At 52.6% G+C, this 13,120-nt stretch overlaps 1 protein-coding gene across 1 annotated transcript in view; it reads left to right on the top strand.

Moving 5' to 3' along the window:
- The window catches only part of UBFD1 (ubiquitin family domain containing 1), an 11,814-nt gene extending 726 nt beyond the window's left edge, over positions 1-11,088 (top strand). The window contains exons 2-6 of the mRNA XM_015563868.1: positions 1,033-1,338; positions 3,784-3,849; positions 3,976-4,081; positions 8,007-8,089; positions 10,570-11,088. Coding sequence (XP_015419354.1) covers positions 1,033-1,338; positions 3,784-3,849; positions 3,976-4,081; positions 8,007-8,089; positions 10,570-10,680 — 672 coding nt within the window. The 3' untranslated portion in view covers positions 10,681-11,088. The remainder of the gene's footprint in view (positions 1-1,032; positions 1,339-3,783; positions 3,850-3,975; positions 4,082-8,006; positions 8,090-10,569) is intronic.
- The last annotated feature ends 2,032 nt before the right edge of the window (positions 11,089-13,120 follow it).

The following is a 13,120-nucleotide window of genomic DNA, read 5'->3' as shown; positions in this document are numbered from 1 at the left end:
GCCCCGCCGCCCTCCCCGCCCCGCCCCGCTTCCCGGTGCGCACGCCGTCTGGGCACCGCGCTGACCGCTCGCCCAGCAGCCGTGCTCACAGCGGCCCTAGGAGTGGGTCCCGGGATGCCCATTACCCAGATGGGCAAAACGAGGCCTGGCCTTGCAGAGCACTAAGTGGCCGGCTGAGCTGGGATTGCAGCCCCGCCCGGAGTCCCAGGTCCAAGCCTCTAATTAGTGCTGCCCGGACACCTAATAAAAACCACCTGAGGCACTTGCAAGGTTTAGACTCCAGGCTGCTCCACCTGAGATTTTGAGTCCGTGGGGCTGGAATGTGGCCTCGGATTTGTTTTTCGCGAATATCAGGTGATTCTCATAAGGGAAGTCTAGGAAACGCTGCTTGTGACCGGCCCGCTGGCCCCTTCCCAGGTGTTCCTGCTGCTTAATTTCATCTCGTGGGCAGCACTTGGCCACCTGAAATGATTCTTTCCCCCTCTAGGCCAGTGGTTCTCAACCTGTGGGTCGCGACCTCTTTGGGGGTCGAATGACCCTTTCATAGGTGTCGCCTAAGACCATCAGAAAACACAGATATAATTACAGATTTTGTTTGTGATTAATCACTATGCTTTAATTATGTTCACTTTGTAACAACGAAGTTGGGGGCCACCACAACATGAGGAACTGTATTAAAGGGTCGCGGCATTAGGAAGGTTGAGAACCACTGGTCTAGGCTTTCACCGTGTAGCTTGTAGGCTCCGTAAAAACAAGAACTTGGTCCTTGTGGGTTTTTGTATCCCCGAGGCCTGTGGACTCTCACTTAATATTGGAGTCATTGGAAGATTGAGGGACAACTTGGAATGAATGACAGCTAATTTTTATCGAACGGTTACTGAATTTCCAGGAGCTGCACTAAATACTGTTTGTCCTGTCTTGGGGTCTTTAAGACAGTTCCATACAGAAGGAACGACTGTCGTCACTATTACAAAGTTTTGGGAACTGAGGCTGAGACAGGAGGTGAATTGCCCAAGTGTGCAAAAGTAGTAGGCGGTCGAGCAGCACTCACTTTGGGATCTGTTGTCAGGTACTCTGGTCCAAGTAAGTTTTCCGATTTTCCTTTCACTGTCTGCCTCCTTTTCCCAAGGTCTCCCGCCAGCCATGCAGAAAGTCATGTATAAGGGACTTGTCCCTGAGGATAAGACGTTGAGGGAAATAAAGGTGACCAGCGGAGCCAAGATCATGGTGGTTGGTTCCACGATAAATGATGTTTTAGCAGTAAACACGCCCAAAGACTCTGTGCAGCAGGATGCCAAGGCCGAAGAGAACAAGAAGGAGCCGCTGTGCAGGCAGAAAGTGAGTCCGTCGTGTGACTGCTCGTTCTGGGAAGCGTGAGGCTTCTGGAGCCGCGGTGGGTTATGTTCTCCCTAGAATAAGCCCCTTTTTGGACAGGGCCCATGACGGAAATTTATGGCAGCAGTTGGGTGCCGCTGGCTGTTGAGTGGAGGTGACAACTACCTGAGATTTGCAACTTTGTCTCATCTGGCGGGTCAGTGTGTCTCAAGTCTGTCTCCTTTAGGATAGGCCTCTGCTGGGGCAGGCTTCACATCGCACGAGGGTTCCTCCTGCTCAGGGCCGGAGAACAGTGCATTGCTAGAACTGATTCCCCAGTCAGTGCAAGTGCTTACGTTTGCCTTTTGGTGTGTGGCTTCGCACAAGTCAACGGGCCTATTTCTGGAAAGACATGAGCATCAGTAGCGTTCAGAGGTTCCTCTAAAACTGACACCTCGGGAAGCTGAGTGAAGCACTAGAAAGAGAACTAGGCTGATTTCCCCTGCTGGTCCCTGAAATAGGGGCCAGGTTTTCCTCTTCTGTGGCTCATTTTGGAGGTCAGTGTATTGCAGTGTCACAGGATGCTGGTGGAAGAACCATCACTTGTGATCTTGCCACCCAGCAAGCCCGCTCTCGGTAGTTCCGGGAAAATAGGCGTTCTCATCCTAACCTGTGTCCCGGGGGGGCGTCCAGCTGGCGAACACTGGCTTTAGTGCCCAGGCACCAAGGCACAGGACCAACAGTGGGAAGGACAGTTTTCTGTCACAGTCCATATTCCCTTGTGTGTGCGTTTCCAAACCCCCAAAACGTGCTTTTGTAAATGTGGCAGCAAAACCTGACCAGGATTAACGTGAATAGTCATGTCTTATCATAAAAATGTTACTGTGGCTGGTGGCAGTGTGCGGCCCCAAACCCTGTGGAGGATATATAGCTTATTTTAAAAATATTACAATGTACGGCCATACCACCCTGAACACTCCCGATCTCATCTGATCTCGGAAGCTAAGCAGGGCCAGGCCTGGTTAGTACTTGGATGGGAGACCACCTGGGAATACTGGGTGCTGTAGGCTTAAAAAAAAAACACCATACACACAAAACACCCTAAAACTTCTGGCCTTCATAAAAGTTCAAAACATCTGTTTATGGGGGTTAAAATAAGGAGTTATACACCTATGTTACCGTCTAAAAGGTGTTTATTTGGACACTTCCACCCCCAGATGTGGGGTCAAAATGTCTTATAACCAGTTGAGTTCATTTCTGTATTCCCGTCTTGCTCTACCACATGTGTGAGACGTCAGATATGAGAATGCAGATGTGAGAGCATTCCCACTGGCCACACCTGGGAGCATACATGTCTCTTGAATACAGGTTTTGAGTTACAAATGATTGCTAACAGGCTTAGAATTGTTCCACAGTGCAGGGGAAATTCTTCCAAAGGTACTTGTGAGATATGAGTCAAATTCAGATCGTAATTCATGCTGCAGTGTTTAACGCCAGTTATGAGGCATAACACCGCCTAATGACAGGACCCCATCTTTGTGACTTCATCAGTGGCTCAGAAATCTGGGGCTGATGTATAGGGGATCCTTTGTTAGCAGCCTGGCAGTGGTGGGTCTATTCCCATTGGGTTTCTGCCATGCCAGTGAGCCTTATGGCCACCTGGTGCTTAAATTAGGTTAATTTTTTACCCTCTGCCCACTCATTGCCCTGTTGTCTAGCTTTGCTAAACAGTGTCTGTTTCTATACAGCCACAAATGGGGCGGCAATCAGGTTCAGGCACGTGGGCCGGTCAGGAGCTGTTTCAGGGGAGCCTTGTTAGAACCCATAAGGATCTGCCTCAAACTGGGGTGGGCTGGGTTAGAGACTTGCTAATAGGGTCAGGCTCTCGAGTAATCAGCATTTGTCTTGGGAAATTCGTTCTTCAGGCTTTGTGTCTAGCTGGGGTTGAGGGTGGGCAGCGGGAAGACTTCTGCAGCAAAGTCCCCGTTTATGGTGGCAATGCCCCTTCAGGCAGTTGAGCTGCGTCCCAGCGTCGGGCCAGGTGTCTTTGGGAGTGTAAGTTGGCAGAATTGCTGCCAATTTGAACCTGTCAGGAGCGCAACGCTCTTAGCTTGGTGTTGAATCCTTTCAGTGGGGACTGTGGGAGGAAATAGGTTTTCTTTGAACTAGTCTGTAAGGTCCTGCTTTCTAGAGCTTTGATGTTCAGTGTGGCGGCCAGGTGTGATTAAAATTCAGTAAAATTGGGGGTGCATTTCCTCAGTCCTAGCCTCATTTTGAGCGCTTAGTCGCCACGCTTCCAGCCACAAGTGTTTGCTGCCCGGGCTGCTCTGTCGTGTCGGAGGTCCTGTCTGTAGGCAGTACAAGCTTTTGAACAGAACATTAGGCTTTCTTCGTCCTGCTTTTCAGAGGTGGGAATATAACGAAATGCAGTCTACTTTCATTTAATGAGCTCTTTGACTTGCGTTGCAGCAACACAGGAAAGTGTTGGATAAAGGGAAACCTGAAGACGTGATGCCATCTGTGAAGGGGGCCCAGGTAAGCCATGCTCCGTCGTGCACACTCTCAAAACCAGGCCCATTGGGCTGCCTGGGCTGCCGTCTCGTCCCGTCTGTTCTCCTGTATTTGTCCTCCTTTGATGGTGGTCCCTCCCTCTCACCACAGGAGCGCCTGCCCACAGTCCCCTTGTCTGGCATGTACAATAAATCCGGAGGAAAAGTGAGACTCACCTTTAAGCTAGAACAAGACCAGCTGTGGATTGGCACTAAAGGTACGTGACCACTCCCGCGCTGGCTGGCTTGCTGCCTCTGGCTTCCAGAAGCACTTCCTCCCAAGTGCCAGTCTGCTCCTCATTCTCAAATCTCTGCACTGTGCGGTGCGTGTTCCTGGCTTTGGTTTTGCTTTAGATGCTTCTCTTTGGACCTTTTGCCCCTCCTTCTTTTTAGTCTGATCTGAAGTCCAATCCACCCAACATTGGCTGTCCAGAGGTCCCAGGTTGTGGCCTGAGAGCCAGGTCCTGCCCACAGATGAGGGTTTTGTTTGTTTACACACAATCCGTAAAAAAACTGGAGATTTCACTTGATCCGATTTTTGGCTTCATTTGAAAAAAATCACCAGGGTTAGCCAGTCTGGACTTGGATTCTCAGGGATAGCCAGCAGCTGGACTGAGCAGTAGATCACATGGCTGCTACAGTTCTCACTGTCCCGTCTAACCTGCCTGTGGCCAGCACCCTTCGTTTATGTCACCCGCCTGGCCCCTGTACATCAGTTTTCTTAGTGCTGGGGACCAGCGCTGCCCTCTGCCTGCCCCACCGACCCCTGTGCACGGTGGGCCAGGCTGCTGTTTGCTGGGAGGTGACTGACTGCTCTCTCTTTCTTCCCCCGAAGGATCAGAGTCTTGTCAGCAGCGCTCCAAAGTCCTCTGTCTCTTGGCCACGCCACTGTGCTGCTTGGGCCTCCTAGCATCTCTAGACTGGGTCTTCGAAAGGAGTTAACTTGTTTCCCGCCCATCTCTGATTTCTTCTGCCAGCCCGCCGTCTGGGCTGGTTTTCCCCTCACTGGCTTTGTGCTCATAAACCTTTGGCTCTTTAAAGCCAACTTCAAATGCTTACCCATAGTATTCAGTGTTCTCCAGATGGGACCCCTTTAAATTTTTAAAAAATATATTTTATTGATTTTTTACAGAGAGGAAGGGAGAGGGATAGTTAGAAACATCGATGAGAGAGAAACATCGATTCACCTGCCTCCTGCACGCCCCCCACTGGGGATGTGCCCGCAACCAAGGTACATGCCCTTGACCGGAATCGAACCCGGGACCCTTCAGTCCGTAGGCTGCCACTCCATCCACTGAGCCAAACCGGTTAGGGCCCCTTTAAATTTTTGATTTAGTTTCCTGCCCTGCTTACCTTGTCATATCCTATGTGTCCAGCACCGCTTGCTGAATGTCCCCACGCGCTCCGCACAGCTCCGTGCCTTGGTTCATGCTCTGTCCTTCCCTGCAAGCCTTCTTCCCGTCCTTGTGAGTAATAAACTCTTCCAAGGCCCTACTTAAATGTCCTCCTATGAAGCCCTCCTGACACCCCCCGCCCCCAAATAGAGCACTCATTTATGTCCTCAGAGCACTCATTACTCTCCGACTTGTCTGTCCCCTGTTAGATTCCGGAGGGGACCGAGCATGCCTAAGTCACCTGTTTCTGCCAGCACTGTAGATGGTCAGTGTTCGAGGTAAACGCTAAAGAGAAGTCCAGGGGGCCCTGTCCTCTGAGGCTGATGAGTTTCAGGGACAGGCCATTAGATGATTCTGCTTCAGATGGGACCAAAATTTCATGGAAAATAATCGGGGCTGGGGTGATGGGGAGTGAGATTTTTATCATCCAAAATATGAAAGTAAGTTTCTTGTTTTCACCCCTATCCTGGTTCTTAAAGTGAACAAAGAATGACATGCCAAAAGCGCTTGAGTTTTCTAACAATTGTTTGGTAACCTGCCATGTCCTTCCACATTTGATTCTAACTGCATGATCAGAGCAAGTTTTGCAAACTGTTGAAGGGCTCCCGCATTCTTCCAGGGCTTTGGGCCCCTTTAATGGGTCACTGTCCTCTGCAGAGCCGGTCCCGTCACCCCTGTTGTTTCTTCAGTTGTGAGCTGCCCGCCTGTCGGCTCCTCACTTCTCCATGCTCGCAGGTGGTTTGGCGTAGCCCTCCATCAGTGCGCGGTGCGCTAAAGCCCGGCCTCTTCCACTTGGGCAGCCTGAGGGGAGGCAGTGGCTGAGGCCGCCCAGGAAACACCAGTGGCCCAGCGGGTCGGTGCAGCCAGGCTGGCCCCTGAGGGAGTCCTTGTGCGACAGGAAGGTGTGCAGGGGCTGCCGAGGACCCACGGTGCCTGTGCGGGGCTCCACAGAACCTGTGGGTGGCAGAGCTGTTGAGCCTCCTGGTCACCAGCCTTGCTAAGGGGCGTGGCCATGAATTCATGTCCTGGGGCCAGCCACTGCCTGGGTTCTCATTCCCTCCCAGAGCCCTGCCTCCTGGCACCCGCCCTCTCACGCCCATGAGTGCCGTGCCCTGGGTGTCGCCCACACCCTGAGGACAGTGCATCCTGGGAGTGGGCCCCCAGCACTGGCTTCATCTTCCTGTTGGCCTTCTCCAGGGGACGCTCACGGGCTCCTCATTGTGGCGTGAACTCTGGCTGTGGGAGGCAGGACTCGGCCTCTGGCTAGTGGAGCGAGAACAGGCAGGAATGAGAAAGGGGAGCACAGGTGAGGCCGTGGGGAGCCTATGCCCTGTTGGTAGGGCAGTTGCACCTGGAATCCAGCTGATGGTCACTTGGAAGTGTGGGCCCAGGATTCTTACATCTGCATTTTCAAAAGAAGCCAGAAATCCATACTTTTCTGTGAAAACTGACGTTTCAAGGTGGTTGGTGTTTTAAGAAGTTTCTATCTTGCCCTAGCCGGTTTGGCTCAGTTGATAATGTTGGCCTGTGGACCCAGAGACCCGGATTCGATTCTGATCAAGAGCATGTACCTGGGTTGCAGGTTCCTCCCCAGCCTGGGCCCTGGTCTGGGCTCGTGTAGGAGGCAACCAATCGATGTGTTTCTCTCACATCAATACTTTTCTCTGTCTTTCCCTCTTCCACTTTCTCTAAAAAATCAGTGGAGAAATATCCTTGGGTGAAGATTAAAAAATAAATAAAAATAAAGAAGTTTCTATCTTAAAGACACCAGCTGGTCAGGTCCTGGCTGGGGGCGCTGTTTTAGAGCCACTAAAAGTCATGGCCTGCGTGACCCTCCAGGTCTTTTCTCCCCACCTCCGATTTTCACAGGCCGAGGCCCACAGGACAGAAATAAAGTGTCTCAATTCATCCGCTCGCTCGACTAGAACCCGGCCTCGAAGTTCCTGCTGTCTTGTCAGTTACCTGTTTTCAGATTACACCTTTTCCAGATTTTTGTCTACCAAGGCTTTAGTGTGGTTTAATCTTGACTTAACTGCTGAGAGCTTCTCCAGTCCCTGCGGTGTCTGCTGCTTCCGGGGTGGTTTCCTTTCGGCAGACGCCCCCACCTCTCCTGCCACACCCCCTCCTGCTGCACTTGCTCTTTCCACCCCTCCCCCGCTTCCTCGCGCTGCCTCTTTCACACCTGCTGCCCTTAAACTTGCTGCAGACTGTCTTCTGATCCGTGTGCTCTTGATTATTGATCATAGAGGTAATAAATGTTCTAAGAGGACTTTCGTGTGTGTCTATGGGGGTGTGCAGGCCAGGGGAGGGGTTGGGGGGGCAAGTGAGCAGGGTCTTGGGCCAGAGCCTGGTCGTTCACAGCCAGCAGTCTCCCTTCCTATCTGTGGGAACCCCGGGGCACGCTGGTGCCTCTGTTCTTGGCTCTCGACTGTGTCAGGCACCAAAGGCCTGAGCCAGGGCTGGGCTTGGGCAGTAAGGGTACACTGGGACTTCTTGGGTGTTATTCATTGTTAAGAGTTTTAAAAAGAACACCAGGAAAGAGATACTCTGCTGTGGCATTGCCACATCCTGGTCTCCGTTCGCTCCTAAGAAGTCCCAGCTCCCACGCAGGGCTCTCATGCCATTGTCAGCAGGGCTGGTTCCTTACCTCCAGGAGGCTCCAGAGCCACCGCCCTGATGAGGGACTGCTGCTTCCCAGGAGTAGAACAGGAGGGCCTGTGAATAACGGCTGTCATTCCTCTCAACTCAGAGCGGACCGAGAAGCTACCCATGGGCTCCATTAAAAACGTGGTCAGCGAACCCATTGAGGGGCACGAGGACTACCACATGATGGTAAGTAGCCCACACTGCTCCAGCAGGGACTGCGTGACCGAGGAGACGCTCCAGGAGACGCCCGTCTAAGGCCCCGGGCTTTCTTCTAGAACTCGCCCTTGACTTAGTCCTAGTTCTCTCGACTCCCGTCCCCCCACCCCCGTTTTTCCAACAGTTTACGGGGGTATGTTGGGTGTCTTTGCCTCCTTTTTACTATAATGCTTTGTCCTTAGACCAGGGAAATAACTGTAATGAGGAGGGCTTGTGGGCTTTCATCTAACTTTTTTCTTGTGCATAGAATTAAACCTCCCCCTAGTCCTGGTGTTTGGACCCCCAGGCCTCCTCCTTCTGGGGCGGTGTCGCCCTTCCCAGGCTGCAGCGGTCACATGGCAAGGGGACCCTGTGGGGAGATGGATTTGTGGACACTGTTCTCGGGGAGGTCTGCTCTGACCGGCAGACTGTGCTCTCCCGAGACAGGATGTGTGCAGGCACTGCCCTGTCTGTGCAGAGCAGAGAGCTCAGTGAGCGGAGCAGCAGGCACGTCCTCATACTTCCCAGCGCTGTCTGGAGGGGCCACTTTAAAAACGCTGGGACAGGGACCTGCCCTGAGCAGTGACAGGGTGAGGGCGGCCGCCTGCCTTTGTCAGAAGAGGCAGTTTTCAGTGTCCAACCAGCAGGGATGTAGCTGCGTTGGCCTGTCCCGTGGAGAAGGAACAGTAGTGTGCTGACCATGGGTGTGGCACAGCGTCCACAGCAGAGGGAGGTGTTGGGAGGTCCCAGCAGAAGGGGTGCTAGCATCCTGGCAGTACTCTGTAGACAGATGGCAGACCTGGGCTCTGGGAGGGTCTGCCCGCCCTGCCCCTCTCCTGTCGGTGTCTGTCAGCCTCTGGCTCCGAGCTCCTGGGTGCCCCTCTGAGAGGTGACCACATCATGGGCCTGTGGCAGCCTGCCACCTGGTCTCTGGAGTCTTTAAAGGTCTGCACGTGGGTTGTTTGCTTACTCAGTCATTTTTTTGCTTTAAAAGTTGGGTTTTATTTTATTATCTTTTATTTACTTTTAAATATTTTTATTAATTTCAGAGAGGGAGGGAGAGAGAGATAGAAACATCAATGATGAGATTCATTGATCAGCTGCCTCCTGTACACCCTGCACTGAGGATCAAGCCTGCAACCTGGGCATATGCACTGACCGGGAATCAAACCATGACCTCCTGGTTCATAGGTTGATGCTCAACCACTGAGCCACGCCGGCTGGGCTCAAATTGGATTTTGGTATTTTCATCCGGCTCCTGCACTGCCCTCTGAAGCGTGTGCCTTCCCAGTTTGGCCCTGTAGTGTGTGCAGTCCTGGTGATCGGCAGCCTGGTGAGAGGGTTTTACACAAGTTGAGGGGCCAGCTTCAACCTCCTAAGTGATTGGTGTGGCTGGGCAATGCCTTAGATTTCATTTAAATGCTCATTTTGTCCAGTCATTTCTGGCAGCAGTGGCTCTGATTGCCCCTCTCTTTACGCACCATTACTCAGCACCTGTCCTCTGTCCCGATGAAAGGATTTGTTTTCCTCTGCAGACGCCATATCACTAGCTTAACATGCCAGAGTTCACATTAGAAGGGGGTGGCTGTGTTTTGTTATTTTTAGAGAAATCTTAAAAAATACAGGAAAGGACAGACGATTAAGCAAACCCATATACCCATCACCAAGAAGTGACCATTGCAAATATTGTGTAACTTGTTTTGAATCATTTTCAAATAAAAGATAATTTACCAGCAGTGAGTTCGTCCCCATTGTCTCCCCTCCCCACTGCCCTCTTCACGATCTCCCACTTGGCCTGCCCCGCTCTGCTTCCATTTTCATGTATGTCCATGAACAGGCTTCAACACTGTTTTTGTGTTTTATCAGTTTTCCTAAGTCATATCGTGGTATGTGTCATTCTGCTGCTTGCTCTTCTGGTTCGACATTATGATCTGTCTATATTTACCAAAGTAAATAAAAGATAATAAAATGACCAGGCCACATCACTTTAGTTGTGCATCCCTCACAGTGGACGGCAGGCTGTTTCCAAGTGCTCCTCTTGCTGGCAGTGCTGCTTCGAGCGCTCACCTGTTTGCTGTGCACGTGTGACTGCTGCTAGGGCAGTGGTTCCCAGGAGGGTCTCGATCAGCAGTGCCACTCACCTGGGAGCTCCTAGGAATTGCAGATGCTCAGGCCCCACCAGCCCTCCAAGTCCCAGACTAAGGGGAGCCACCAATCTGCTGTGACACGCCCTCCCTCCAGAGAGCTCTGATGTGCACCCAAGTTGGGGAACCACTGCTTTAGGGTTCGCTCTGCTTGCTTCCTCCTGCTGCTGCTCCTCTTCTGGACAAGACAGAATGCTCCCCTTCCCACATGAGGTCTCCCCCTTCCCCATTGATGAAGCCACCTCTCAGCCCTCCCCTGTGCGTGCTGTGCTGCCGCTCAGCCTCCCGACCTCTGAAGTGTCGCTTGGTTTTCCTTTTCCCTTCCAGGCGTTTCAGTTGGGCCCCACGGAAGCCTCTTACTACTGGGTGTACTGGGTTCCAACTCAATATGTGGATGCAATCAAAGACACTGTGCTGGGGAAGTGGCAGTATTTTTGAAAGCACTTTCACCTCTGGCCCAGGAGACTGACCCACAGTGAAGGACATTGCTGGGAGAGGCCTGCAGCACCCCCGGATTTCAGAGTTCTGGAACTTTGTTCACACACAATCTATACCCAATCTAAGGTGATGTGGTGACCGAAGCCAGAGGTGATGTTCTTTCACCCTTAGCTTAATCCTAACTTAAATCACCGGTTCCCTTTCTTGCAGTCAGCTTCATACCATTTTTAAAGTCAGTACAGTGGAAACCAATAAATCTGAACTCGGAAAGTACTGTGTGGAATACTCTTAAGTGTATTTGAGAGTAGATCTGCCAAGGTTTTGTTTAGAAAGGAATGGTCAAAAGCTTTCTGCTTTTTTTAAAAAGTGATTTCAACAAATATTTTCATAAACCTTTGGTTGCAAACATTTGGACTGTGTTTTGATGAGTTGGGGTGTTTTCTTTTTCATAAAAATTTTTATGCAAAGTGGGAGGGTTGGTAAGCCATATTTTTCTGTCCATTGACTCAGACTTAATTCTTTCCCTTTGTATTTTCTCACTTCCTAGATAGGAGTTTTTGTTTTGAAAACCCAAAGATGTCAGTTCCTCCTTTTGTACCTCATCACTGCTTCCTTTCCTGGCCTCCTCCCTCCGTGCTGCTGCTCGCGAATGCGCGTGGGAGGGGGCGCGGCAGGTCTCGGTCAGGAGCTCTCCCGCGCTGGTGTCTGGTGAGCAGCAGAGTATCTCAGACTCTTGTCTAAACACCTTGGCCTTGGGGCACCGATCTCTGGGCGGTCGTTGCCTCCTTGATGGTTGCCTGCAGCCTCACTGATTGGTTCTGACGCACAGCCTGGCGTGAGTGTGCCTAGCTCTGCTGCTCCAAGATCCACAGTTCCCAGCGGGCACGGACCTCTTCAGGCAGTGCCGTGGGAGACCGTGTGTGCATCTGTGTAGCCACAGGCCCACTTTGAAAGTTTCAAGAAGCAGCCCAGCGGTCATTTCAGTTGTGCTTCTCCATTTGTCCCTTTGCTCATGCGTTGTGTTCAAGTTCTGCCTCCCTCGTTCAAAGATGCTGCCTTTCTCAACAAGAGGACATCTGACCTCGTGGGTTGGCGATGTGTTGCAACAGCAACTATGGGATGAATTGCTTTTGTGATGAGCTCGCCCTTGTCTGGTTTAGCCCCTGCGTTCCTTGTCCATGTGAACCCTGGTGTCCCTTGTGGCTTGGTTGACCGAATGAGGAAAGGCTCCTGCGAGGGGCACCCTGTGCTGTGCTGCCCCCCGCCGCCCTGGCAGTGCCCCCCTCGCTGCTGCAGGCTCTCAGCAGGGCTTGGCCGAGAGTTTCCAAACCTGCAGTCGATTCCAGGCTGTTCTTGTTCTGTGAAATGTGTTAGCATGTGTGAGCCAGTGAACGGTGATCTTCTGCACCCTTCCCTCCAAACTAGTTGAGGAATCCAGCCGGCAAAGACAGGCTCGTGCTTCTCACGGTGTAGTCCCTTCCCAGTTTGCTTCGGGGCAGAAGTACATCGGTGAAGGGTAGTGTCCCAGAAGCTGCCGTTCCAGCCCTGGAAACAGGAGCAGTGACTGACTGCAGCCTCTGTCCTGCTGCCTGCACGCTTGCAGGGCCCAGCACGTGGCAGGCGGCCTCGGCTCGGCTCGTTGGCCAGTGCCCCTGTCCTGTCCTGGAGGCTTGTCCCGGCGGGGCCACGCGCCTTCTCTCCTCTGGAAGCAGCGTCCTCCTCCCCAGACTGGCCTCACCCTGCTGCTCTCCAGGGCCTTCCCACCAGGTCTGCATTTGCTCTGTTTGGCTGCGTGCCAGCTGCCCTCCCTTCGTCCCAGGGACAGCCTGTCCCATCTCCCTGCTCCCCATGAGCCAAACCGCTTTGCACTCAGGCTGGCGTCATTTCCAGACAGGACCGCAGCCTGCGTGAGCCTTTTTATGTTAAGTAAAATGGTGCTTTTCCCCTTACTTTGAAATGCTGTATATTCACAATAATGTCCTGGCGTCTCTCGTCGGCATGTTTGATGGGCTCACTGCTGCCGGAACAATCATGGAGATCTCGTGGGAAGCCCTCGGAGAGCAGAGGTGACGGGCCAGAACCCCTGGGGAGGTGTTGGATTTAGGTCCGAGTCTGGGTCCCAGCAGTACTGCAGTCTTGTCACTCGGTCCCGGGAGCAGTCTCTGCATTTGTTTTATGGCCCAGCGTGTGCCGAGACGTGTGCCGAGACGGAGTCTGTCCGCAAGCTGCCAGCTCTCCCTCCGGAGGCCTCACAGTGTTAGTGTTCTGTCAGGATGGTTTCTGTGCAGTTCTTCCCTGTCTGATGGACCAGCTTTCTCTGGGGTCCTGACTGCCCCTCACAGTGGCGCAGGGCGTGCGGGCGGACCGAGGAAGAGCTGGCTCCGAGAAGGGCTCCCGGTGCAGGAGCAGGCGGGCAGGCCTGTGGTCCCTGCGGCGTCCC

The sequence above is a fragment of the Myotis davidii genome, unplaced genomic scaffold (assembly GCF_000327345.1).
Source record: "Myotis davidii unplaced genomic scaffold, ASM32734v1 scaffold150, whole genome shotgun sequence".
NCBI lineage: Eukaryota > Metazoa > Chordata > Mammalia > Chiroptera > Vespertilionidae > Myotis > Myotis davidii.
Note: the sequence above shows the minus strand (reverse complement) of the source record. Positions and strands in the feature narration are given on the sequence as shown.